The 27,076-nt window shown below is 35.5% G+C and overlaps 1 protein-coding gene across 4 annotated transcripts in view; it reads right to left on the bottom strand.

The window, feature by feature from the left end:
- PSPC1 (paraspeckle component 1) overlaps nucleotides 1-27,076 on the bottom strand; it is a 59,390-nt gene that overhangs the window by 6,023 nt on the left and 26,291 nt on the right. The window contains exons 7-9 of one of the 4 annotated variants that reach the window (XM_058019033.1): nucleotides 25,495-25,552; nucleotides 21,219-21,388; nucleotides 12,369-18,073 (exon numbers count right to left, since the gene is read on the bottom strand). The exons of the other annotated variants lie outside the window; for them this stretch is intronic. Coding sequence (XP_057875016.1) covers nucleotides 17,888-18,073; nucleotides 21,219-21,388; nucleotides 25,495-25,552 — 414 coding nt within the window. The 3' untranslated portion in view covers nucleotides 12,369-17,887. Of the gene's footprint in view, nucleotides 1-12,368; nucleotides 18,074-21,218; nucleotides 21,389-25,494; nucleotides 25,553-27,076 lie in introns of those variants that run through there. 4 annotated transcript variants of the gene reach the window in all.

The raw sequence follows: 27,076 nt of genomic DNA, 5'->3' as shown, positions 1-27,076 counted from the left end.
TTTCATATTTCTGCTTGGAGTAGATTAACTGCAGTTCTTATCCAAAGAGCCCCAAGTCATCTCCCTTTGGAGGTTTTCTAAAACATAAGTATTTCATGTGACACTAGACAGTCTGGACATTCTAGGCTTGCCAAGGCACATGGCAAAAGTGGCATTTCATCCTTCTAATATTAGTGCCACTAAAATGATTAGGATCCCTGCACACAACACTGAGTCATTAGTGACACTTGAGAATTAATAGCTCTCACTGCAGTCCCCTCTTTCTGCAGTATGTTGTTGTGCAGACATTATTAACTGGGGGCAAAGTTATCTATCAAAATGATACACCTGAACTGAGCTGGAGTAAAAAACCATCTCACAACAGAACTGCATACAAGTATCATTCTTAAAATACAGTTTAATACTGCAATCATTAGAAATTGATGCAAAAGTTTAGACTTCTGTAATTTTACAACTTCTGCAATCGATTGGCTTGTATTTGCAGTAAGTGGTATCTACCTTGCACAGTGTCTTAGAGTACACATGCAAATCAACTATCCAAAATGTTTAAAATTCAACAGCTCCATGCCCCAGCCATTCAGGCTTCGAAACAGCTCTCACCTGTAGACACATTCCCTCCTCTCAGAATTAAAATCACCTCTTCTCCATAAGTGTCTCAGACTTAAAGTAAGATGTGAGCAGTGCAATGTTTGATAGGTTTAGCATAATCCCTTACTCAGGCACAGAAAGGTGTTTGCAGAGCCTGAGAGCCCCAAGAAAATGTCTACAGAGAAGACTGCCTGGAAAGGTCCTCATCACAACAGCACAAAGGGGTGAACAACTCCCCATACTCCCAAGTAAAAACTTGTTAAAATGATTTTCCAACATCTTGAGGTCCTGTTTTGATGATCATAAAACTTAGCACACTCTGCAAAGCATTTATTACAGAAAGAATTCCTTTGGAAAGCCACACACAGGTTACACCTTTCAGGCTAGCTTCACTTTAGGAACAGTCCCAAAAACCAATTCAAGAAGTGACATATGTGCAAATTACAACATACAGCCACAAACGTTTACAATAAAGTTAACATTTACCTTATCAGACACAGCTGAAAACAGGCTGAGATGTGCAGCTCAGAATAAATACCATTTTAAAGTTGGCATGATTAATGTCTGAGCCCTATTAAATCAATTCTCCCATTTGGTTCTTTTTTATCTCCCCTCCCACACCATGGTGAAACTTGCTATCTATCAGATTTACGAAGTCATCTATTCTGTACCAGACATTCAGCAAGATAGACACTTTCTTCCTAAAGCACAAATAAAAGAGCACAGCCCACTAACCCTTTCTAACTGTGTTGATTCTACAATCATTTAGCAAGTCAAATGCAGTAATAGCTGTAGTGATGAACTGCCAGTCATAGGGAGTTGGCTGGAACTGTCATCTGGAGAAGTGTTAGTGTCCTGAGACATCACCTCCACATGGTGCAATTAATGTAGCTATTGATAGGTATGTACCCATCTAACAGGACGGCTAAAATAACAAACTGCAGTTTTCAGTCTGTATTTTATTATTAAAAAGCCCCAATAATTACTTTCTCCCTTTTTTTTTTCCCATCAAGAAAGCTAAAGCATCAAGGCCTAACAGAGTCTCTCCAGTTTCTGTAACTGACAGTGAATATTACTTTCTCTTTCTTGGTCACCCAGATTTACTGAAGAGAAAGCAGTGTGCCATATTCTTAGCAACCAGTAGATATTAGTGACAAAGCTGTAGCCAAATAATTATCATCAATTTTTGACTACAGGCTCTAAAACCACCCAGTAAGACAGCTAGGAAGTGTTAAATTGTCTATAATTTCTACTAGGAATGTGCCTCTGCACAATTTATTCACAATTCTCCCTCTTCTAAGATCATTCCAACCTCTCTACCCTATATAAACTCTGTTTATGATTAGTAGTATTTACTTTGCTAGAGCTGAATGCATCCAAGGAGCCAGTGATGAAAAATGTGATTTCTAAGAGTGAGCTGGAACACAAGCGAAAGTTGTTTTCAAAGAGACTGAATTTTCATCCATATGATAAAGTTCTTCTTTAAATTAAAGCTCAAAGTGGGTGTGGTGGGTATGGTAAACAAAATGAATCTGACCTAGTCTAAAAGGCTTACAACAGGATAAACATGCCTGTTCTGGAGAGGAGAGAGGCATCACAGACAAATGGAGTGATACTGTGCATATATTGTGCGGTTACAAAGGAAAACTGAAAACCAACTCGTAAGTGCAGCCATCTCAAGTAGTGCAGGATATCTGCAGCACAGACCGGCTCTGTGGGACAAGCTCCAGGCTGCCGGTGCCAACTTGGAGCAGGAACAGCTGTGACACTCCAACACTGAAGGACACTGCACATGTACCTTGCACACGGATGCATGGCAGCTTCACCAGACTGACTGAGAGAACAGGTTTTGTGGTTTGGTTCAGGTTTTTGTTTCCATTTTTTTAGTTAATAGGCTTTTTGGTGGCTACTTTAAGTAAGAGTAATAAACCCCCCCTAAGTTTCCCCTTTATTTTAGTTCTACTTTAAAAATTACCTAGCAACACACAACAGCAGCACAGGTAAATTTTGACTTCCACTGAAGTGACCATATGGCATTTTGCACCAGCGGGCACAGGTATGATTTTGAGAGTAGCAGAACCACTATCCAGCACACAGAAAGAAGAACTCCAATGCCGAGGTGTTCTCAGGAAAACACACAATCCCTTGTGGCCACTTATTTGGGGTTTCCAAAGGGAACCCGAGATGATCCGCAGAGCTGTGTTCATGTTTGCATTTGTTCAGGCTTACCTATCAAAAGGTAACAGATAACAATGTTGGCTGCTGACATACTAACAGAAGATACAGTGCTAGACATTCTTAAATGGTCAGGCAATCTTATCCTCCCCATTCTTCTCTTAGTTTTAACTTTAGTCTGGCCAAACCTGTTCATCTTAATTATGACTAGTCCCTCCTGAGGACAATAAAACCATTAGAGACTAAAAGCAATTGTTACCTGGCATCACTGCATAGCTGCCAGGGATTATAGGAGACAAACTGCAACATATTTTTTTCAAATCTTGTGTTTGTCAAATTCTCTTAATAAGTGCATATTAAGTACTTGCAGAGAAGTAGAAGCAAGCAAGCATTTAAGGGAAAAAAAATACCAAATTAAAACTCAAAGGAATAATTAAGTTCCTAGAAACAAAAGGGAAATACTACTTGAGCTAAGCCAACAAGGCATTCAATTTCCTTTGCAAGATCGTTAAAAATATTTTACATCCATTTCACAACTTTAAAGTTACAAGGAGCAGGGTACCTGAAGTTAGCATCTTACACAGAATGAGGAATGTGAATGCAGTAATATTCCTCCTCTGGGATCAGATTTCAAAAAAGAACAAATGGTGGCAGTTACTAGTGGCCAGGCAATGAACACATGCCAGTGACAATCTGCGATCAAGGGACATTAGTTTCTGTTTTGCTTGGATTGCAGATCTTCACCATATAGAAATTAGATGATTTCTTCAGTATTTAGGGAATGATGAGCATGTCTGAAAGCATTTAAACAGAAGACACAAAAGTTTTCATCTGTACAGCTTCAGCAAGGTCTGAATTCAAAGATACTAAATCCCGTATTTTTAAATACAGCCCCCTCCCCTCTATGACATTCCCATTTCAAGTTGAGGAACCTGCACCACCAGAATAGCTGGCTCATCACTGATTTTCATAATTACCCATTTTACAAATGTTGTCATTGAAGCAGCAAAAATATCTTTCAATGTTTAGATTTTTACTTTCAATGACTGTGTTCATGCTGAGCATCTTGGAAAAATGTCCAAGTAATGGTGTTATTTTCTCCATTCAGAACTCATATGACAGGTTACAGAGATGTGAAGTTCTGAGCATTTTGTGATACTTTATCATGAACAGCTAAGAAGTACAAAACTGCTGAAGGAACAAGAGAATAACCTTTAACCCTCATCATCTCTTTCACCTAGAAATAATGATGTATAGACGTGATTTCACAAAGAAAACTTAAGAAAGCTGACAGATAAAAAGCATCTGATAATGTTGCACTGGAAGCTAGAGTTAAAATTTCACAAGATAGTTCTGCCAGGTTCTGGAAACTCTGAGGTCACCTATCACAGACATAGATTTAGAAAAGTCTGCTGTAAACAAGATATCATTAAACCAGCACAGCTAGCACAGAGTTAAGTAGGATCTCAGTACAGGTCTATTGCTTTAACAGAAGTCAGGATACCATTGTGCTACACACAATGCAAACAAATATAAACTTATGCAAGGAGTTAAGAGAACCACCAAGATTTTAGGGATGTTAAACTAGGCATACTTCTATTAAGACTAATTTTTTATTTCAAAAATATTTAAAATTGTTTTAAAGTAGCAAAAATGTGCATATGCAAAGCCTAAGAGACAATTTTCTCATATCTTAGTTTTAAGACTACAGAAAACCAGCATAAGCTTTGTATTATAGAATAATTCTGATACATAGTAGTGATGACCTCACTAGTTTGAGGATGTTTTCTATCTTCCAAAACCTAAGAGGGAATCTAGTTTCACGTAACACTTCTTATACTGTGCACAGTCCAATTTTCTCTAATTAAAAAAAAAAAAACAAAACAAAAAACAGTATTCCTAAGGAATTGTGAAATTCACTAATACACAGCTTCTGTGTTTGCAATTCTGCTTTACAGAACTTCACACAATGCTCCCCATTCCCTCCTGTAAGGCTCCTTACCTGTCATTTTTGCAGCAGGTGCCAAGTTAGGCCAGTGTCCTAACCTCCTCTTCCAAAATAATGACAGCAGAACTGTTTATCTTTGTGGGGCTAAAATCTCTGAAGCTGTAAGACTGTGCTGGGGGAAGGGCAGGGCAAGATGTGATCACACAGTCTTTATTAACATCAACTCATTCACTCCAAGAGCTTTCATCTTTGACATGCTTCATTTGAAAATGTAAAATTTAACAATACTACCCAATACATTCAACTACATTGAAATGAAACCTAGTAAGGAAGGATTCAAACACCTAAGCATGTAATAGGGTTTAACTGTTAATTCATTTGAATAAAGTTTAATGAATTCAGTTTTGCTTAGATGACAGAATCATGGACTTGTTAATGTCAGAAGGGATCTCTAGAGATCATCTGGTCCAACTCCTCGGCTCAGGCAGGGCCACCTAGAGCCAGTGCCCAGGACCACATCCAGATGGCTTGTGGCATCTCCAAGAATGGAGACTCCACAACCTCTCTGGGCAGCCTGTGCCAGTGCTTGGTCACCCCTCACAGTAAAAATGTTTCCGGATGCTCAGAAGTAATCCCCTGTGTTTCTGTGTGTACCCATTTCTTCTGGTCCTGTCAAAAGATCTGTGATTCATTGTGCAATTAAGTAATTTCCCTCCTGTACTAACTCTACTGGGTGACAACTTCCATCACAGATTACTCTATAAGAAATGCAGAATATCAACTTCTGGCTTCCACCATAATAAAATCATAATTGGTAGAAAACAGAAAAATCTTACATTCGATTTGAAATACAGGAAATGGAATCTGTATTTTAAGACAAAGACAACAAACAGCATAAATAAACTGCAGGGTATCCTGCAAATGTTCTACCCCATATTGGAATACTGACATAGACTTACCTGTTCCTGAAAAAAACCCCAAAGCAATGTTGAATAAAGAAGCCATTTCTCTATTTGCTACTCTGTCTGGCAAGCTGAGACTCAAACTTGGCTCTTTGTCCTTTCCTTGCACAACTGGACATATTCCTGATGCTGCACTATCAGGATTTATTTCAGCTTTATAGTACCATAGAATGCTCTAAATTCTATGTACAGCATTCCTTATTTTAGTAGAAGTCACTACCTGCAAGATAAAAGCCATTCTTCCTACCCAAAGTGAAACAGCTTTCTAAGTTAGTATCAAACATTTTTTAAAAGCTTTAAGCTCAGCCATCATATATACAGCAAACTGAACACCTACTAACTTGTGGCAGAGGACTGAAAAGCACTATATTAGAAATAATTTCAAGCCTGAATATCAGATGAGGCATCTTAGTGAGTGTTAGGAATACTGTCAACCATTCCACCGTATACCCCCCATAAAGTCGCTCCAGTTGGCTACCATTTTCTCCAACTGAGAGCAAAGTAAAGGCCTCAGTGATGACACTCCTCTGCACAGGACTAGGCCAAGACCACAGTGTGAGAAGTGAGGAACTCCCTTTTGGTATCATCTTATATACAAAGGCAGTAACTTGGCATCATATTCAAAACTAAATATTTTTAATCAAAGAGACTGATTGCTGGTACTGTTTTTCATCATAGCTCATTCAGATTTCAAGATGCAAGCTTGCACTATAATTCTCACATTAAAAATACTAATTTACAAACAAGCTATCAAAATTATCTTGGGTGCCAAGTTTGTAAGTATCAACACATTAATGAGAAAATGGTTACACACACAGACAAAAACATAAAAGCTGTTACTTCAGTTACCTGTTTGTGACTTTTGATGTACACGAGTAAAAAACATCCATTCTAATACACTACAAACATTACTTGCAACATCTTGAAAAAGAAACTCCGCTTAAGCAAGCAGCAGCTTCTCCAAAAAAGTCTGCATTTCATAGTTAAGTTCTGCATCCTGATGCATCCGTTTCTTTGAAAGTTTAACAGAACATGTACTTGTTATCAGATTCTTTTGCACTACATTTTACAGACCGCCTTCAAAGCAGTTTGCTCTCCCATTCTGCTCAATCTTGTTCTGGTCTTCTCATAATTTACTTTCATCTTATTTAACAACTTTTACACTTACTTTCATTCTGGACTCTACAAAATCTTGCATCTGATCAGCACCTGACTGATGAGTATGCCCTGACAGGGTATATTTATGCATAAAGTTTGAGGGACTCTAGTTTACATCAAGCGTGAAAGCTAAAATAAATGCAGATGTCCAAACAGTTTAAAGATGAGCCTCAGAAAACGGAGGTAGAACAAAATCCAAGTACCTTTATTACAAACTTAGGGAATTAGAACCATCCAAGAGATTAATTTTCCATAACACACCTGGAATTATTAAAGGAATTTGTCTCATTGACAGTACAAGTGTAAGTAGTTTGTATTTTCTCTATTTTCTTAAGCCTCTACTCAAACTTGCTCAGATCAATACCTCACTGAGAACACAACTTTCATTAATGAAAAGTAATATTTGGAAGTGCACTGTAATGACTGAACAGGTACAAACTAAGCTGACTGCAGCTGACAGGAGCACATGCTGATTTAAGCACTCCATGACAGCACCACTCTCAATCCACAACTGCGGTGGCTGTCACTACCTGAGAGAATTTGCTAAGCAGAAAAATGACTTTGAAAAGCATCTGAGCGGCCATAAATAAACTTCATTAACTGAGGCACATGAAGCAACTGCTGAAACAACCAAAGGCACTACCATATTCCAAGTTCTGGGAAGGCTGTGACAATCATGCAGCTGTACATATACCAACTCAGCAAACTTACCTAAGATGCTGACTCTTCAGCTATTCAAATTTATCACTGTGGCAAGATAACTAGGTTCTTCATAAATTTAGATCCTGATAATCCTATTCTTGGTTTGTCACAATCAAGGCAAAGATGACATTTTCCTGCTATAAGAGCAGGACTAGATTTGGCAGCACCTGTTTCTAAGCAGAAGCTTTCTGAACTTAAGACAGAAGTCCTCTACTGGAAGCACTAGTATTTAAGTTACACATATTTGAACTTCAGTCCTTTCCCAGGAAATTTTGTCCTGTATATTTAGCCTTTTCCTGCATGTCATTAATTTCACCTCTATTCCTTTAAGGTTGTGTAGTCAAAAAGTAAAGATACGAGAACATACACCTAACTCCCCAATAACATTACCCTTCTTACCTTAATAAAACACAGGCTTTCACAATTACTTTTTCCATTAAAGCATGTATTTTATTTGAAAGTTTACACTGAATTAGTTTTGTTTATAGCAGAACTCTGAAACAACACTTAAGAATTTTAGATGAAGTTTATAAGAGTTGTATTTGGGGTCTTTAATTCTATGGTAGTTACTAAATTATTAAAAGCTGCAAAGTGAAAGATGAGATGAAGCCATGTTTTCCTGCTCTTCCACAATAGCATCTCCCCCATCCGTAAATCCAAGAAGAGCACTTATCTAACTATACTTTTCTGTATTAGTATTTGCACACATCTTTGAGTTCAGAAAGAGTAACTATCTATTAAGTTCTCGTGTACTCTCTGTCACTTCATTATTGCATAATTACACAAAAGAGAAACAATGAAATTAATCCAGAACAAAATTTTTTGCCCCCCTTAGAAAGAGACATAAATCCTTTTTAAAGGCACAATGGGTTAAGAAAACATACATGATATATACTAACAAAACGCATATGGAGAGGTATGTAACAACTTGTCAAATCATAGACAGAACTGGTTTTTACTGTGCATCTGACATCTTTCCCTTGCTTTAAACCATTTCCATCGAGTTTAGTGTTAGAATCCCCAAATAAAGTTTCATCCAGCTCATATCTTCCACATTATCAGGAAAACATAAAGCCTTTTAAACAAACGAAAACCTAGAGTACAGAAAAGAAAACAAAATCCTAAAAGGAATGGATTAGGATAACCAGAGCAGGCCCGTGACAAGCATCAAATATCAATAATTTGGCCCAGTTCTACAGTCAGTATGTCACCTTACATCCTCACATCACTTCCAAAGCTTGGCAGAAGCTTGCACAATTTTTCAATATAATCGTAGTGTAAGGTTAGAGCTAGGACACCATGTCCTCGGTGTCAAACCAGTAAATGATTTAGACTTCAAGTAAGACCTCTAGTGAAATTGCCTTCCTACATTCTTTAAAGACACATCATTTGGCTTCCTTCACACTGGACAGTTTTAAATATACAAGACAGTTTAAAAAAAACCAGTAGATTTTTAAGCAATCATATAGAAAAGATTCTACAATATCAGTTTTCCCACACAAGACCTCAAAACCAAGCAACCTACAATAATCAATCCTTTACTCTCCTCCATATATCTAGATGTAAACTTTCAAACCTGTGAGTATTTTGTTATTATCACAGCAATAAAGCAGAAATGCAAATTCAGCATTAAGGTTCTGAGCACTGAGTTTTAAGACATTGTTATGCTCAACATATATCAGCTTTTATCCAACCACGCTTAAAGGCACAACAACATATCACCAGTAACTACCAACACTTGAATTACCCTATTTCTGATATTTATACTACATGCCATAATCTCCAGTAAAGTAAATGTGCCTTAACTAACCAATTTTGATTTTTACAGTGTAGCCATGAACTTACGACTGGATGAAATATGATAAATTATATTTCTTTTTAAATCTTTGTAACAAATGGGCCCAATGTAAAGAGTAAAAAAATGAATGCCCAGGAACACAACTCAACTGAAAACAAGAGTATGATTTCTCCACAAATCTGTGCTTCCTCCACCCCCACTGCACCCCCAGCGGACTGGCTAATTCAGTATTTTAAAATTATGAAACTCAAATTATTTTTCCTTATGTTTAATACAATTTCAGGAGTTAAGAGCACTTTTCAGAGCAAACATTGAGAGATTTGCGTTTAATTTACTGTCTTGTAAACACAGTTAGGATTAAAATCAGACAGAAATTAAAAGTTTTGTTTGCAACCTTGAATAATGATCCTTAAGTGTGCTGTAAGAAGGGAAAAGTCTAGAACAGTCATGCAGAAAGTATACCAAGTGATTTTATTCTCCCGAGTCAGCTGTCATTTTAGAAACAATAAGAAGCATCCAGAACTTCCATTTACTTTCCTAATAATCACTTTTTCATTACTGTTGCTTTTTCCCCACATAAAGTAGAAAAAGTGTATTTTGCTCAGAACATCCAGAGTAAACACAAGACAGGAAACAAGCTTATCAATGAAAAACCCTCCTAAACAAGTTATGTAATACTAAACAAATGCTCTGGTACCCCCCACCTACAGACAGTTGTATTAATCAGTGTGAATAATATAAGAAACTACACAAGTGTGATGCAAGAAAAATGTCAAACATGCATTAAGTGGTGTTACAAAAACGACACACAGTATAACATGGTAATAATAAACTGACACATAGCCTAAAATAATGTCATAAGTAAAGCCATCCCTGCTGCCAAGTTGACAATTTTCACCTTTAAACCAGCAATTCAACAGACGACAATTCTTCCATACATTTTCTTTTAAAACTCTTGAACATTCAGTTTTTGAATTGCAGTAATTGCACTGCTCACACACTAAGGCAAAAACTTTATTTGTATGATTTAGCACAGCTCTGGTTCCGAAAATGTCAGATGTGGAACTGGAACTGGTATAATGCTAAGTTCTAGAAACACAATGTTCCACACTGAAACTTAACTACTGTTTCATTATTACAGGTGTGTCTTCTGGGAAAAGCTTTTTATTTGAAGTTGATTAAAACTGCAGCTCCGGCTTACCTTGCACATGCTCTCTCCCTTAAAAGCAGAACAAGATATATCAACACAAGGCTATCTTGTCAAAGAATGAAGAATGTTAGCATTTTAAAAGACTGTTTTTCCCATCTTTGTAATTGCAGTTTTTATATTTTCTTCCAAGAAAAATACATGAGAATAGTCTTGCTTCTTTTTAAAGCAACTTTGTACATTATCTCTCCTGGAGAAATCACGAAGAATACTATTTTCCATTTTTTTTACTGGCTTGCAAGTAACCTTCTTGGTAACTGCAGAAAGTGAACAGACAGGTCAAGCTCACATAAAATTTGGCTCAACATTTTAGTGGAATTTTTTTTTTTTTTCACTGCTTGAAATATTCGCCCTCTTGGCCCAACTACCACCAAGAATGTAAACCATAACCATGTTATTCAGATATCTAAAGCCCTCAACACACTTCTTACCCATTTGTTCTAGGCTATGTACTTCTTCCAAACTCACTTAATGAGAACATTTATTGAACTACATTCTCTGTCTGCAGCACAAATTACCCTATGTATGCACAGGTAAGAAGAGTCTTGCTCTACTGCCCCTTCTTGCTCTTCTTTCCTTCCACACTGAAATAAGCAGAATCAATAATTCTCACAGTCTCCCTTACCTGCCTTTACCTGTGTCTCCTGCCTGGGGACACAGAGGGAGCAGGACCAAGCAGCAAGGAGGGCAAAAGGCTATTCATATCTGCAGCAAGGCATGTACTGTATTATTTTAAATATGCACACAAATATTTCAAATTTCCATTAGCATACAAATATTTAAAACATTTGTAAGCAGCCTGGAAGACCAATTCAGCTAGCAGTTCAAAGACTGCATTCTACAGTACTGCAATAGCTGCTTTATGCAGTGTTTTTTCATGCAATTTTACACTATATAAAAATATTGAAAACTTAGTAACAGTAAATAAATTTAGTAGAATAAATCCTTTTATAACAAATAATGAACAGTAATGGTATTATTTTTTTTTTTAAAAAGCAACACTTTAAAATGACCAGAATATCAAGAGCTAACAGATGCAAAAAGAATTACAGTAAACCCTTTTGGTTTTTACATATTTTTAGATTTATTTTCTCTTCTACCTTGCTTAAGCATACATATTTATTTCAAGTGGGAAAACACATTTTGCTTGGGATTAGGCTGTACACTGAGGTATTTAGGGTTTGGGGATTCTTTGGAAGAGGTGTTTTGTTGGGGATTTTTTTTTCTTTCTTTCCTTTATCTTTAACCGATAATAAAATTAATATCCCTGTCACACACAAAAAAATTGATTACAGTGAATTAAGGCCAAAAATTGAAAATACCTTAATCTCATCCCATTACTACTAATAGATAGTTACTATTTCATTTTCCTTTACCATGGTCTTCTGTTAGGTGCTTCTCTGACTATGATGCACTCAGGTTTAAGACTTGATTCTCACTAGTTTGATGAGAGGCTAACAACCTTAAAATCAGCTGTTACATACTTACATGGTGTGTGTACGCTGTATACGGTTGCTGTATTCAGCCACAAAATGAAGTCCTGCACATCAACTTCATAAAAGCAACACAAAGAGATATATCCAACTGCAGTGATCCCACCATACAAGCCAAGAATTTCAAAATATTTTTAAAACATTAATTCATTTCAGTTTTTCTGCTATTCTTTGGCCATCTGCACAAAACTAAATTCAGTTCCAAAATCCAAGACATGAACGTAACTGGTATTTCCACCTCTTCTATTAAAAATTAGTTGCATTGTGGTTTTCATGTAGAACAAGACTTAAAGTTATTTCTCTGAATCTGTTGCAGATATAAAATTAAACCACACTCTTCTCACTTTTATTATGTTACTTTATTCCCTCTCTCCCATTTTTTTGTTCAATTTACATACAGGACCCTCCACACTTATTCCTGTTCAAGGATCTATGCAGTTTTTACTTAAAGTCAAGAACAGCATCTTTATTCTCACTGCAATTCTTTCAAGTCAAGCACTTAACATCCCACATACAGTCAGCATGTAAATTCAAACAAATTATACAGCTATGCTTTACTCTACAGAAACTGAGACATAAAAGCACACTAGTAACTCTAGGAACAATGGAAGCTCTAGACAAATCATTTACCCAAACAAATGGAAAAACCTTATCCACATGTGTATGCAGTAACACACTCCAGTTCCTTTTGAATCTCATACCTCTTATTATGAGCATTTTATTCTCCACCCAAGGGACCACATACAAATCACTTCAGTTTTTACTCACATTTACAAAGTTGCTTTTTTTCTTTCAATGTGATTTGTGTGTACAATAATCTTTACATTAGAGCAGAGGGGTTTTTAAATAGTTTTACCTGTAAGTATGTTGTGCTTATCTCTGAATGGTTTTCCAAATAGCTCCTTCAATTAGGAGAAAAGGGCTGCTGTTCCAAACAGAAGAAACTTCTTACACTGCTTTTAAGAGTCAGGCTGAGGTCATTATAAGGATGCCCTCCAAATTTCAATTATATTAACTTTCAGAATATCTTAAGGAAGTTCAAGATGGAAAAGACCTATTAAAATCTATCCCACTGAAAATTAGAACAATGAAGATTTGTTTCCATGCATTTAAAATCATTAAAAAAATAGTTTTCATTAAAATTTCATGTTTAGTTTATTTATTCTACAAGTAATATTTTAGACAATTTTATAACTAGCTTCAGTATTTCATGGATTGCCATGAAAACACACCTGAAATACCTACGGCTACGATTTTTAAAATACTTTATGGGAAAGCACATGAAACCATCAACAAAACACACTAGACTGGTGAGATGGCTAAAACTACTTTACAGTATATCTGGAAAAGTAACAAAAGGTAACATAAAAAAATCAAATGGGAAAAATTTTATCTGACATTCGGTGTTCAAAGGTTTTAGTCAATTCTCTTATTATTACTAAGTTCTTACATTTCAGTAAGTGAAGTTTTAAGAAAGCAAATGCCTTCGGGTTACTACTGTTCAACATTTGCCACCAAACCAGCACTGAATATCCAATAATCTAAAGTACTGGATTTGCATTTCTCATAGGTCACACTCACTCCCTCCTTACCACTGATGAGTCAGGAAAGTTTGGTCCAATATTCCCTCATGCTAGTGTGAGCTAACAGCCCATGGAAAGCACCAAACTCCAAGATGGGCATCTTATTAACAGCACAGTGTCATATTAATAATTTGAGGGCTCCTGAGAAGACAATTAGATTGCATTGGAAGTATGTGCTCTCTGAAGTCCCCCACTCCTGGCCACAAGCACAAGCTAAGAAAAGATGCTGCATGCAGTCTCTAAAATGACCCATGGATATGCAACATTTCAAGTCTCAGGAATGGGATTTAGAACCCCATTCACATATGTGGTCCAACATTAACTGACTCTAGTTGCTACCCTGCATTCTGTGCCAATTCAGTGGTTCAATAATGCTGTAGTTTGACTTAGGAAAGGAAAAATCATGATCCAACTTCTTCTAAAAAATAGATAAATTAGGAAGTCCCAAAAAATTTGTTTCTGCAACAAACTAAAGTAAAATGAACTTCATGCCACCAGAGCACACCAGATAATTGCTGAACATCTCACCTCCAATCACATTTTCTCCCTTCAAAAAGGCCTACAGGGTTTTGGTTTTCATTTGAGAATCTGCCTTTAGATTGGTTATTTCAGCATTTTTGAGCCAAGTTATCTCAAGAGAGACTGCAACTGTTTAGCAAGACATAGTTCATAAATGTCACTGTGTTTGTAGTACCTTACAAAGGATTTGTAATGACAAATTATTCTATATCTGAAATCAAGAGAGGAAAAGAGAGAAATGAATTTGGTGAATATGGCGGCATACTTTATATCAGAATGCTCCTCAATAAATGCATACTACAAAATCCTACTGGCTTATGTTTAAAATTTAATTATTTAGTTCATACTGTCTTCTTGCCATCTATTTTAAATTTTATTTTAGTAAGAACCTCCCACTTATATCTTTATTTACAACTGCATAAAAAACCCATGGACAACAAATAAAAGAACTGCATGTCAGGAATTTTCTTTCCAGGTAATTCACAGTAGTTTGTGATTTTCTTAGGAAATTAATACAGTAAAGTATATTAGGATCACCAGAAAGTTTCCCAGGATATCAATGTGCTTTATCTAATGAGCACATTGGTCAGAACAGTGTCTAACTTACGTGGAATAGTAAAGCTTTGTTATCTTTAAGTACCAAAATTGTATCGCGCTGGGAAATTTGGTAGTTTAGGAATATGAAACTTCAGGAATAATGTAAAAGCTCAGTAAGTACATTATAAAAGTAAGTGCACTGTAGTTGGCAGATTCACATATATTCCAAGCCTACTTGTTTTAGCATAGCATATAGCAGAGTGTCAGGACTTCACTGTACTTTCCAGTCAAACAATGCAAATGTAGTTAAAAACTTGAGTACCTGTGTACACAGAAAAAATGATAAACTGCTCCACCAGACGAGGATCAAGAAAAATTAATCACTTTAGGAGAAGGGCAGAACCTTCACACAAAAATACTGGCTGGCCACATCTACACATTTTAAAGAAACAATTTGTGACCATTCCTTTTTCAATAAAATTATGTGTTTATTTTATAGCTAGGATCAGTTTCTACCACATTTGGCAAAACGAGAAGCATTGCCTTTAGAGTTAAGCCAAGCAGCCTAAAGAAAACTTTTAAGAGCTTAACATAGCAGCATATCATCAGCTACAAAAGGCATTCTTCATTAACTCCTTACAATCTGCCCAAAAATATATTTCAGTATTTATTTGTTAGGACTTGGTTCACAGACATTTAAAAATAGATTAAATTATTTTCTGCAGTAAGGACAGCTGACAAATCCACTGCTACCATGCAGCAGAGCCATCCAAGTCAGAGGTTTACAGGAGGGGCAGGTCACAACTGTGGAATGACAATCACTAATGTTAAATAAAATCTAAAATAACTTTCAAATACATGCAAATCTCTACTTGCTATCAAAACCACAGTGCAACAAACATGCACTTAAAATAGCATGAAGCTGGCACAGAAAGTATTAACAACTTCTGAAGATTCAGTGTACTTAATGTTCTTCTGAAACATACTCAGATATTATAAGGAGGAGGGTTTACATAGCTAAACAAATATACAGGAGCTAGCTAAAAGCCTGAATAACACAGCCTTTTCCTTTGAAGAAAATGAACCAACCTTTTGAATGCAGTTTAGTTTGTACTTAACACATGGTCCCTGTACAGCTTTACAGTTGAGAACTACCAATTCACCAATACTTCCTTAATCCTCTAAAAAAGGTCACGTACAAGGCCAGGAAATATTAGAAAAAAGTCATCTCATACTTAGACACCTTACTAGATACCAATGTAAACTGCATTTTCAACTGCATAAAGGACACTAGAGCAGAGAGTTTAACTAGTTGCCATACACAAGCCCTAGTTCATAGCAGTGAAAAAACAGTAATTTTCCCAAATCTTGATGTTTAGGACCTGTTAGTGTGTAAAGGAAAACCATTTGCAGTTTGGTTGAGGTTTACTTTAAGAATGAGTACTATAATGTAATACATATACCAAGGAGAAAGAGTATTCCAGAATAAAGGTAACTCAGTATTGCATTACAAAGTGTGGCATGTGTTAAGTCAAGCAAAAAATGGCAACATTAAAGACAATATAAAGGAAAACGCTTTGCAGGTACAGATGTCACAAGTGAGGACCTACATACTTAGTTGCACTACAGTAACTCCTGAATGGTATGAAAACAGTATCTTAAGCCATATACATGGGCAATTTAAGTAACAGTGTATTTCCAAAATGTCAGCAATATTGCAATTTTCTTGTTAACCATTTGCTCAAAATTCAATCCACCAAGCCAATCACTGTCACATTAACAAGTAACACACAAGCCCTCTCTGCTGCTTGCATCTCATGCTGAGGTATGTATATACCATCTGGATGTTATTAGGGCACCAGGTTATTTCAAATCAGTTTTTAACCAATACTGATAATTCACAATTCATGCAGATAAAATTTAATTATGTCTACCTCTGAAAACGTACATGAACTGATAAAAAAGATCACTACTATTTTACAACTATTTTGCCCAGGAAAAAATGTAACAGTAACCAACCAATATCCCTACTTAATTGCCATTACAGGAATAGAACCAATAGGTCTTTTCCATCATCTTCCAACACTGACAAAACAAAATCATAATAAGCTTCCTAACAGCTTTACTACCAGTTTTATCTTAAAACTTAAGCAGCAAACCTATCCTGAGTTATGCCGTAAATGGGATTTTCCAAATTCCTTGTTCTGTAAAACCTTTCTGAAGAATAGTCATGTGCAATCCTTCCAAATACGTATTACTCGACCAGAAGTGAACACTTATTTTCACTGGAAAACATGTATTTGCTTCCTAATTAAACAGTTACTCACTCATAACAGACATGTTTTTATTCAAACCAACCACTAGGGAAAATATATACTTATTAATAATGATGTGCAAACACAGAGGAAAGCTTTTGACCACCGTGCAGAAATGTCTCCTTCCTTGCAATGGGAGATACTTTAACCATCAGCAGAACACACATATGTCACAACCAATTTTCTCCTCTATAAATATGGTTTAGGTAAATTCACTCATACTGTTAATGAATAAAGCATACACAGAGATTCCTTTCCAAATTTGGTTTTTTCCCTCCCCAAGTTAAATTTTCTAATAATTTGTCTGACAGATAACCTCTGTTGATAAGCCTACTGTGACTAAGTTTGCAATGGTGGATTCAGATGCAAGGACACATCATCGTTGAGAACACTTTGTATAAAATTTTATGCTCTTTGAAAGTCAAAACAAAAGCAGTTGTGTTTTAAGTTTTCCATAGTATGTACTGCGCACCATGCAGTTCAGCTAAACACTATTAAGAATGGAACTTTCTTGACACATAGTAGAAACTACATAAAAATTAAAATGATGCCACTTATAATAAAGCATAAAATTATTCTTTCTCAGTATTAGTAACAACATTCCCAAAATCCTTTCCAGTGATTTTTGTTTTATTGTAATCAGATAACCGCACGTTTTACAGCATAGTCACACATTGCATTTCGCTAGAGTCACAAACACATTGCCTTACATAATGATCCGCATCGTTTCTGCTCTATACTACAAAGCCTATGACTGAATACAAAAAAAGTTTTACAAAAGAAAACTGGTTTAAAGACTACAATAACAATAGAACCGTTTCCAGGTAACAGCTAAAATTATAAAGGCATATCACTGTATAATTTTACTGGAATTTCTAAAACAGTAAGGAATGAATTAAGGTTTAGTATCTGCGACGCTTGTTAGGTCCTTCAAAGTTGCCCCCTGGGTTTCCTCTACCAAAGCCACCAGGTCCACCACTCACGGCACCTACACCACTCATTGGCGGCTGAGGAGTTTCAGAGCCCGTTCTACTAACCAGAGGTGAACCCATCTGGGATGGGCCTCCTTGAGGGAATCTCTCATTATGCTAGCACAAGTCCATTTGGAACATGTCAAATGTGAGTTACAACAAAAATCACAAGTGATGTTGTCATGGAGTTCAGCAGATAGTCCAGCAGAATCAGGATCACACATAGAAGGAAGAAAGGAGCAATTCAATTAGTTATTATGGAAAAAGAGCTGGAAATTAAAGAGTGCTAATGTTATGCTCCAACTTTGTAAAGTAAATATAAAATTAAAAAACAATACTTAAGACCGACTCTGATGCTGAATGTAACTTCATCCTTACAGGCACATCTGAAGCAATACGTATTCTCTATGTAACAGAGAGACAGGAAACAGTTTTATATCTGAGCCCTACTGTGCCTTACATAGCAACTACGAAGCTTCTCCCTTAAATAAATTAGACAGAGAAACATTGTCAAACTAGATTGAGAAGAAATCAGCTTTTGTATTTCTAGACACTGCATTTATTCTTTTAATAGCCTTAAGACTTCTATACCCACATACATATGGATATTTCAAGTCCATGCTACCTGGAGTTAGCCTTTTGCATGGCACTTGAGAGATCTTTAGTTAAGGCTTTTAAAAATCTGAAATTCTGTCCAAACAAAACTACATTAGTGACAAAATGCATCATTTTGGACTATTCCTAGCTTATAAAAAAACTCTTATGTAACTAAGGTTCATTCTGAAATATCAGTGTGAGATAAAAATCCAACTAATATTCCATATTTACTTTCCTTGGCTCTATGATTAATATTATTAAGGGTATATATCCTCACACAGATTTATTTGCTTAATTTCTAAGTTAAAAAAAATCCATCTGAGCAAATACAGTTCAGTATATAAGTGTTTAAAAATAGAACCCCACATGGAGAATTTTAAACTCAACCTAAACCTTAAAAGCATAGATACATGGTACAATCAGATGTGGAAATAATTCATCATTCACCAGTTAAGGACAGTTATGCTTTCAGAATAAATTCCTTCTGTACAGAGATTACATCAACTCCCGAGGTGTTCAGAGTTCAATGAGGACATTAGGACCAGCACTTTATTTATAGGCCTGAATCAGAAAAGAATTCCTCTGAAAGCCTAACTCCAGTGACAGTAGTAGAGCTCAGGAGCTCTGGAATCTGCTAATTTATAGATATATATATGCATACATAACTAAAACCCCAGCATTTTATCCACATAGATAAAAGTACATGCAACCCAGATCATGGTTGTATATATGTGCATTATTTCAAGTGTAACACTGTGTATGAGAATGGTTACTTCACTGAGCTGCATAAAGACATACTACTGAGCTAAAGCACCTTTAAATCTGTAGCACTGGGTAAAAACAGTTTTAAAATGATCTTAATGCATGCCAGCTTGTTAGCAATAGATATGAAATTCAACAAGTTATTACATATCCCTGATCCCTTTTACCATTCGACTTTTGGACAAACAGTCAAGTCCTCCTTCCAATAAGGACCCCTCTTCCCAGCCAACAAGAAAACTGCTGTAATTAACTACCTACATTAGTAAGTGGGGGAAGCTACTTTTAAAATGTTATGTTCAAAGACTATCCAGGTTTCAAAAACTGCAGTGAAACAAAAAGGGAGAATGCTACAACTTTCCCTTCGAGGCTTCAGAAAAATATCCAATCAAAACCATGAAATTTGTAATTTATACAGCATATTATTCGTTTCCCTCAGTGGCAAATAACTGTTACAGTGTTTTAGTAGATAGCCCTAAAAGGATCTTTAAGTGTCTTTCTAACAACAGCAGTAATACAATAAGGCTATGCCTTTCTGTAGGGGTCTGACCTCCCAAGTTAAAAATTTTCCAAGACCAAAATTAAGAAAACACTAAAATCTAATTTATCCTTCAGAAGCATGCATAAGAAAATGAAAGGAAAAAGAATTTTTTTAAACATGCATTTTGAAGTGTCAGTTTATTTCCTACATTTCCATACCTGGAATGACTTTTTGTAGAAAAACAACAGTTTAAGTTAGGTACTGTGATTTATAATACCACGTTCTTTTCCATATACCTCTTTTTCAGAGTCTATATAATCACAAAAGATGGTTCTCAAGGTGACCAGTAACACAGTGGTCTCCAGCAAAAGCATTTCCAAATTCAGTATTTTGTGAATAGCATGCTCTCCATTTTGTGAGTAATGGCACAACTGATAAAATGAGCTGGCTCATATGATGTGAAATAAGACTCTCTCCTTTCATCTGATAAAGACCAGACCCACAATGTATTTTGTGCAAAATCAAAATCTCATTTTCTTCTATGGAACAAAGGATTTTGTTCTAACTTCCTTATACAGATTGCTCAATCACAGACAGATACTGTTGAGAAGGTGTATTTAAAAAAAACACAGCTACAAAATGCTTCTGTGTTCCAACAAAATTGTAACAGACTAACTGTTAATACTATGTATTCCATTATATCACACCACCACCAATCTAGTATCAGAACAGTACTGAAAAATATGTAAAAGTCAGATTTCAAATTATACAGTTGTTTCTCTACATAAGACATTACAGCTAGGAAAAGTGACTGGCTATGAGAATAAAGCAAGAATGGCTAGTGCTTTAACTGCATCCAGTGGCCTATCTGCTCTTGATTATAAATCCCAGACACACAGAAGACATTCCCTATTACCAGAGGCAATTGGGCAATATTATTTTTCCTGTATTGATATAAGATTTATCAACAGCTGTTGGCTACCAATTTTCTAAGTGGCACAATTACTGTCAATCTCATGCGTTTAACAGTGTTAGAAAAGAAATTCAAAGAACACTAAAGTCTCTTAAAAAATTAAATAGTTTACACAAAGATATCTTCACACTTTGCACCTTCCAACATTTAACTGTTCATCAAAAATACCAACAGGCTAATTCACAGAATTTAGTTTTACTAAAGAAAAGAACATCAAAAGTCTAAACTTAGAGATTTTTATTCCCTAAAGGAAGTAGGATTTTCACAGTAATATAAAAAAAAAATTTCTCTTTCCGGTTGTAAATTATTTGCATGAAAACTTTTTATCAATTACTTTTAACAGATCCAAAACGTGTAACAAATTCTTAACTCAGCGTGAAAATACCTTTGGTAAGAAAAAGGGCCATGAGACATGACAGCTATTCAAAGGAATTAAATTTGTGATACATTACCACTGCTCCATTATCTGGCATCATTGGTGTTCCCATATTTGCAGCTCCTTCTGGTCCCATGGAAGGACCAGGACCCATTGCAGGGCCAGGTAAAGTTCCTCTGTTGTTCATATTCATACCCATCATTGGAGGAGGGCCTTGGTTACCAGCAGGTGCTGGGCTAAACGCATCTATGCAAAACAATCTATACTTAGAGCTGTCCTATCTTAATTTTACAAAAACAAACAAACAATTTACAATATTTATAAAGCCAAATGTACAAGACTTCAAATACTTGGAAAAAAATATATTCTTTGAGACTGTACATTTATCTCAATCATCTGCTTTTAAACAGATTTTAAATAATCTCTATTATTCTGCATTACATAATTTGCCTCATGTATTTGAAAATCCCAACCTTTACAGCTAAATATAGCTGTACAGTTTCTGTACAGGAATCAAAATGTTCATACTGCATCTACATGGAGTATCCACACCACAAATTTGCAAAAATCTCAAGTGATTTTATAGATATTGGCAGCTATAAAGCAACTTGGCTCTTTAGGGATCTTAACAGATGAAATGTACATTTGCAAGAAGTCTTCCACCAATAGTATGTTAATTGATATAGTGTACAGTAGATAAGACTAAAGGTCTAACAGCAATAACAGAGATGGTACTCAACTTCACAATAAATTTGCAATATAGAATAAATAGCACCTTGCATTTAGTTGTCATTTCTTACGGTATAAGTACCAGAAAACTAAGCAGTTTTGTTAGAACTTGAAAAGACAGAACAATCTCTTCCCAAAGTCTGAATCAAAGAGGTAGAAGGAAATCTTGAAAACATTCTGAGGAGATCATTTAGCTGTAATATTACACTAAGAAGTATCACTCTGCCAGTAGTCACTAAGCTACTGAACACATAGGTAAAAATGCCTTAATTTTATTTTCATGTGTTGCTATAAGAAAACACTCTACCCACCTAACATCTTACTATTATGAAATACCAACTTCAAGGCTGGTGTTGATGCATTCCTCCCATTCCCCACAAAAATCCATCCTCTTCAGCCCAAAGTATGCGTCCAAAATTTGGTAATGGAAGAAAGCATACCTTTGGCATTTAGTGTACACTTTAAGTATACATTTTCATAATATAAAGAAATCTGACATGTTGCTAGACTAATAAGCCTGTTGTTTATATCTTAAAAATAAACCCTCTCACTTCTCACCACAGCTGCACTTTTTAAATAATGCATCTATAAATACCCATCATTCAAAGGAGGCCACTTCACACAGACACAGTACTGTGACTATCTGCAGGCATGCACAATTACATCTCAATTATTTGCCTGGAGAACACCATGTCACAGCAGCCAGTGAAACCATGGCATTCAAGATATTGCTGCTAAAATTGAAGACCTGGGTTTGATCATATATATGTTAGGCCAATCACAAACTCCTTAGCAAAAACAATGCATGCTACACAGCAGCACATGAGAAGTGCTAAACAAGTTTACTACAAGTGACAGAAATCCTGTAATTTTGAAAAGTAGAAGTCTTTGAGCTTAGTAATGAAATAACCTGTAGACTCCTCCCTATAACATTGAGTCAAAGCAAAGGTACACTCATGTTGGATGCTTCTTACCTATCCATACACATGATCAGTTCATGTAGCAGGTAGAACACTGGGCTACAATTCAAGAACATTACAGGAGCATATGCTCTAAAATGGTTTTTTACTGTCACCCATTGAGTTAGAAACAGAAGGAAAAGAAGTCTAGACTGCCAATATAAGGAGAAACCTTTATTCTCAGAGGCACTCTGCAGGACTATCATGATGGTAGCAGCACTCAGTGCATGCAGTAGTGCCATTATCTAAATGCTTAATTACCGGCTATTGGTTTGCTTATCAGCCTAATTAACCTGAGCCAGGTGGCCACTCACATGTACTGTCACTTATCTGTCAACTGCCACAAAGTTCTCATGCTCCATATCATACATATGTACCCAGGGTGGCAGATAGCAACTCATACTATCAAACCTCTAGAATTCTGATCCTGCTTCAGGCAGAGTCAGATCTGAAAGGAGCAAAACTACAGAGTGTAATGCCAAGAGAGAGTGGGGCCCTGCATACTTTCAGCAAGAGGCCACTACAATAGATTAGCTGTAACTCAAAGGTCCTCCTAAATCCTCCTATCTCCAAAGCAGACCCTAAGAGCTAACCACTTAATTGTCCTTTGTTTTTGGTGGCACACTGATGTGAGGAATTCATTTACAGGACCGTGCTCAGCAACAGATGGAAAGCAGTTATTAGTGTTCATGCCACAATGCAGATACTAAAAAAAAGCCCTTTTCTGCAAACTGAAGGGCTGAAAAAGTCCACTCTAAATGTCTGAAATGCACCCAACAAGAAAGTCCATCAATGCAGAGATGGTTCCCCAAAAAAGTCCCTTTTTTACATATTTAAGTTCATAATCTGCACTTAGCACTACAGATCCAATTAAATGCTTTGATGAGGTATACATATTTTCTAAGAAACTGTCACAGAAAGTTGTAAAAATGAGCAGTTCTACACAAATCAGCACTTATTGAATCTGTCAAGAGGTACTCTGCTTTCTAAGAAAATTACCATTCAGGTATTTCAGTTATTAGAGATATTCCAGCTCACTCTGTCCTACATTAGAAAAAGTCGCAAATGGCACAGGTAAAGGTAAATTAAAAATAAAATTACAATTCCAATAGAAATATTAAGAAAGGTTACTACTGTCAACAATTAAAGTTCTACTATTTAAAGGTCTACTGTAAGGTTTTGGGGGCAATTATTTTGGTTGTACTAATGGAGTTAATTGCTGGGAAAAAACCAAAATCTCTATGATGAGTGAACTTAAAATCCAGCCTCTGCAGAAATAAATGCTACACTTATTTCCTATGTATATTTTAAAGTAGCAGTTCAGTGTTACTGTAACTTTTTTGGGGATTATACAATTTATTTCTAAAAGTATTAAGTTTAAAATGAAGTTGTAACACAAAACTTAGAAAGCAAGACAAATAATCACTGTTAAGAACTACAGTAAATACACACTTTAAATCTGCACATAGAAAGTGTATTTTGTGGATCTGGACAACTGGCATAGTATCAATATTTAAAGAGTCTTCTAACTGAAGAAAATGAAATTTTCAAGTATAATGCAATCATATGCAAAAGTACAACTATAAAAAAAGAAATTAAGTCTCAATTTATGCTTCAGTTTAATATCTGTAGATAACTTCACAATGTCCTTCTTCAGAATTATTTGTAAATAATTTTCATCATCCCTGAAAGCACAAGCCTCTCTATTTTTCAGCTATAAATGTGTCTCAATAAATGCAAGGAAATAATGAATAATGTGTTTCAAAATTTGAAGCAGATTTCTTATTCTAAAAATTCACATTACTCAAAATGTCAACTGAAATTACTGAGTTTTGTACGCACTTCCAATTTTAAAATATATGGGAAAACAGTTTTATTACTTTTCTTTTAATTACCACCTTAAATTATTTTAAACTACCCTTAGGACACTTCCAATAGATGAACAGTTCACACAGTTTAGTTAGATTTGGTGGTTTTGAAGAAATATTTTAAGTTTCAGTCTTGTTTAAAAGCAGATATTTTGGGTAAGTAAGATTCCAAAGTTTTTCAGTCTGCATACATGGAGCAAGCACTAATTATTATACTTTTCTATTACACAATACTAGCTTTTAGTAGTAGATTACACAGTAATAGATTTTAGCACTGACAGTATTTTAAGCTGCAAGAGCTAACAGAGAATATTTGCAAATAACAGACTCAGAGGAAATTGGTAGAACACCAAGCATGTTATTCATTTATCACACCAAGTACATCAAGAGGAACTTGCAAATTTTAACCTCTACATCATTTCACTACATGCAATTACAGTCATAATTTCTTTGAATAGATGGTCCCTCCAAAACAATGCCAAATATTTTTTTTAACATAAGATGCCTTTTTTGTATCAGATAACTCCCAGAGCATCACTTGTCCCTGATTTTTGTTTCTCTTAACTTGCACATCATTTTTTTGCCATGTATAGTCAAAGCAGTAAAAGAAAGATACACCAGGGATGGGGGGGGAAAGCTGCTTGAAAGCAATATATATGCTGGAGTTTTTTTATTTCCTGATATTGCTTACTCCTTTTTTACCAGTTGCAGTAATTAATAGTGCTTGAGTAATATGTACAGTCCCAAAGAAAAAAAAAATTTACATTACAGAAGCCTTTTTCCTTCAGATCCCTACCTCCCATGTTTATTGCTCCACGAGGACCCATATCACCCATTCTCATTTCCTGTTCTCTCTGAAAGTAAACATAGTTTTCATGGTCAACCTATCATTCTTAGTTAGAACTTGAAACATTCCTGTTTACTCCATGAAAATAAAAGTGTTAAAGTTTAAAAGTTTCCATTGATCAAAAACAGTGCAAGGAAAGACAATATTTACAAAAACCATTACAATAATGGTTTTTATAACATCAAAGGGATAAATAAGTTCAAGGGAACAATGCTGTACATTTTTGCATAATAAAGGTTAAACACCCCAAGTTTCATTTATCAGATGCAGCAGTGTAAAGCTCCCAAATAGTTATGTGATCAACCACAAATGAATCCATCTTTACGGAGTGTTTTTAATTAATAAATATTTCTGGTTTACCTGTAAACAAACAGGTCTTATTACAATACTCGCCCAAAGGTTCAATAATACTCAAACTGATTTAATGACTCAAAAATACTTGTGTTGATTGAAAACCAAGTTCTGATGTATTATATTATGGTATATAAATTCAACCTACCAATTCATCATTGTTGAAATAGTTTTGACTTAACTTGCTGGTAGTGTATTTTTTAATGGATTATACTTTGCTATTGATGTTAGTTCAGATACTGACTATCCTTTTAAAACCAGCATAAAACTGTAGTGTCACCAGAAACTGTAACATGCATTTACACTAAACAAATAACACATCAAATTGATCAAGATTCAATTGATGGTCAGTCACCCAACAGCAAAAGTTTTCTGACATTACTAAACATGAACCCCAGCCTGCTGTGAAACAATACTCGAAGGATAGTACCCAGAGTGGCAAAAAAAGATCACCTATGGGAAAACAAAATACTCTAGCAGAGACAATTCCAAGGGATTTTAGAATTACTGTTTACATCAAAAAGAACAAATTCACACTTCAAAAACAAAACCAAATGAAATTTATAAAAAAAAAAATTCTCCTTAATTTTCTACAGGAATATTAACAAGCATTCTTCTCTTGAGTAAACAAACCCACACGTGCTGAGAATAAGAAAACTCAAAAAAATTTACCTCATTCTGAAAAACCATTCCACTTATGATTTAAGAGCCTAAGATCAGACACACTTTGAAAAGAAATCTGCATACTAGGCAACTAAATCTGTCTATAAGTGACTTTTACATGGAAATACTAATACATCAAAACACATTCATTGTATTTGTACAGGTTCACAAAGTCTGGTTTGGTCAGTCATATTTGGGATGCCAAACATGAGTCTTCTATCTTCAGCCACTTGAAGCAGCAGACACCACTATGTGACAGAACAGAACCAACAGTTTTATAAATATCCTGCTATAGAAAAATACCATGGGATATATGATAAAGAGCTCTCAAGTCAACAATTTTGTTTGTAGTAACTCATATTAACCTGGAAAAAGTACTTAACATAAGAAGAGGATACACTCTTTTCAAAAGAATATAGCTTAATGTGGAGTGGAAAAATAAGGTCTGGTAACTAAAAGACACAGGCAGGTTTTAAAGTCCAGCTAAAAAAGGCCATTGATGGAACACTAAGGAGGA

This window comes from Melospiza georgiana, chromosome 2, assembly GCF_028018845.1.
Source record: "Melospiza georgiana isolate bMelGeo1 chromosome 2, bMelGeo1.pri, whole genome shotgun sequence".
In the NCBI taxonomy this organism is placed as follows: Eukaryota; Metazoa; Chordata; class Aves; order Passeriformes; family Passerellidae; genus Melospiza; species Melospiza georgiana.
Note: the sequence above shows the minus strand (reverse complement) of the source record. Positions and strands in the feature narration are given on the sequence as shown.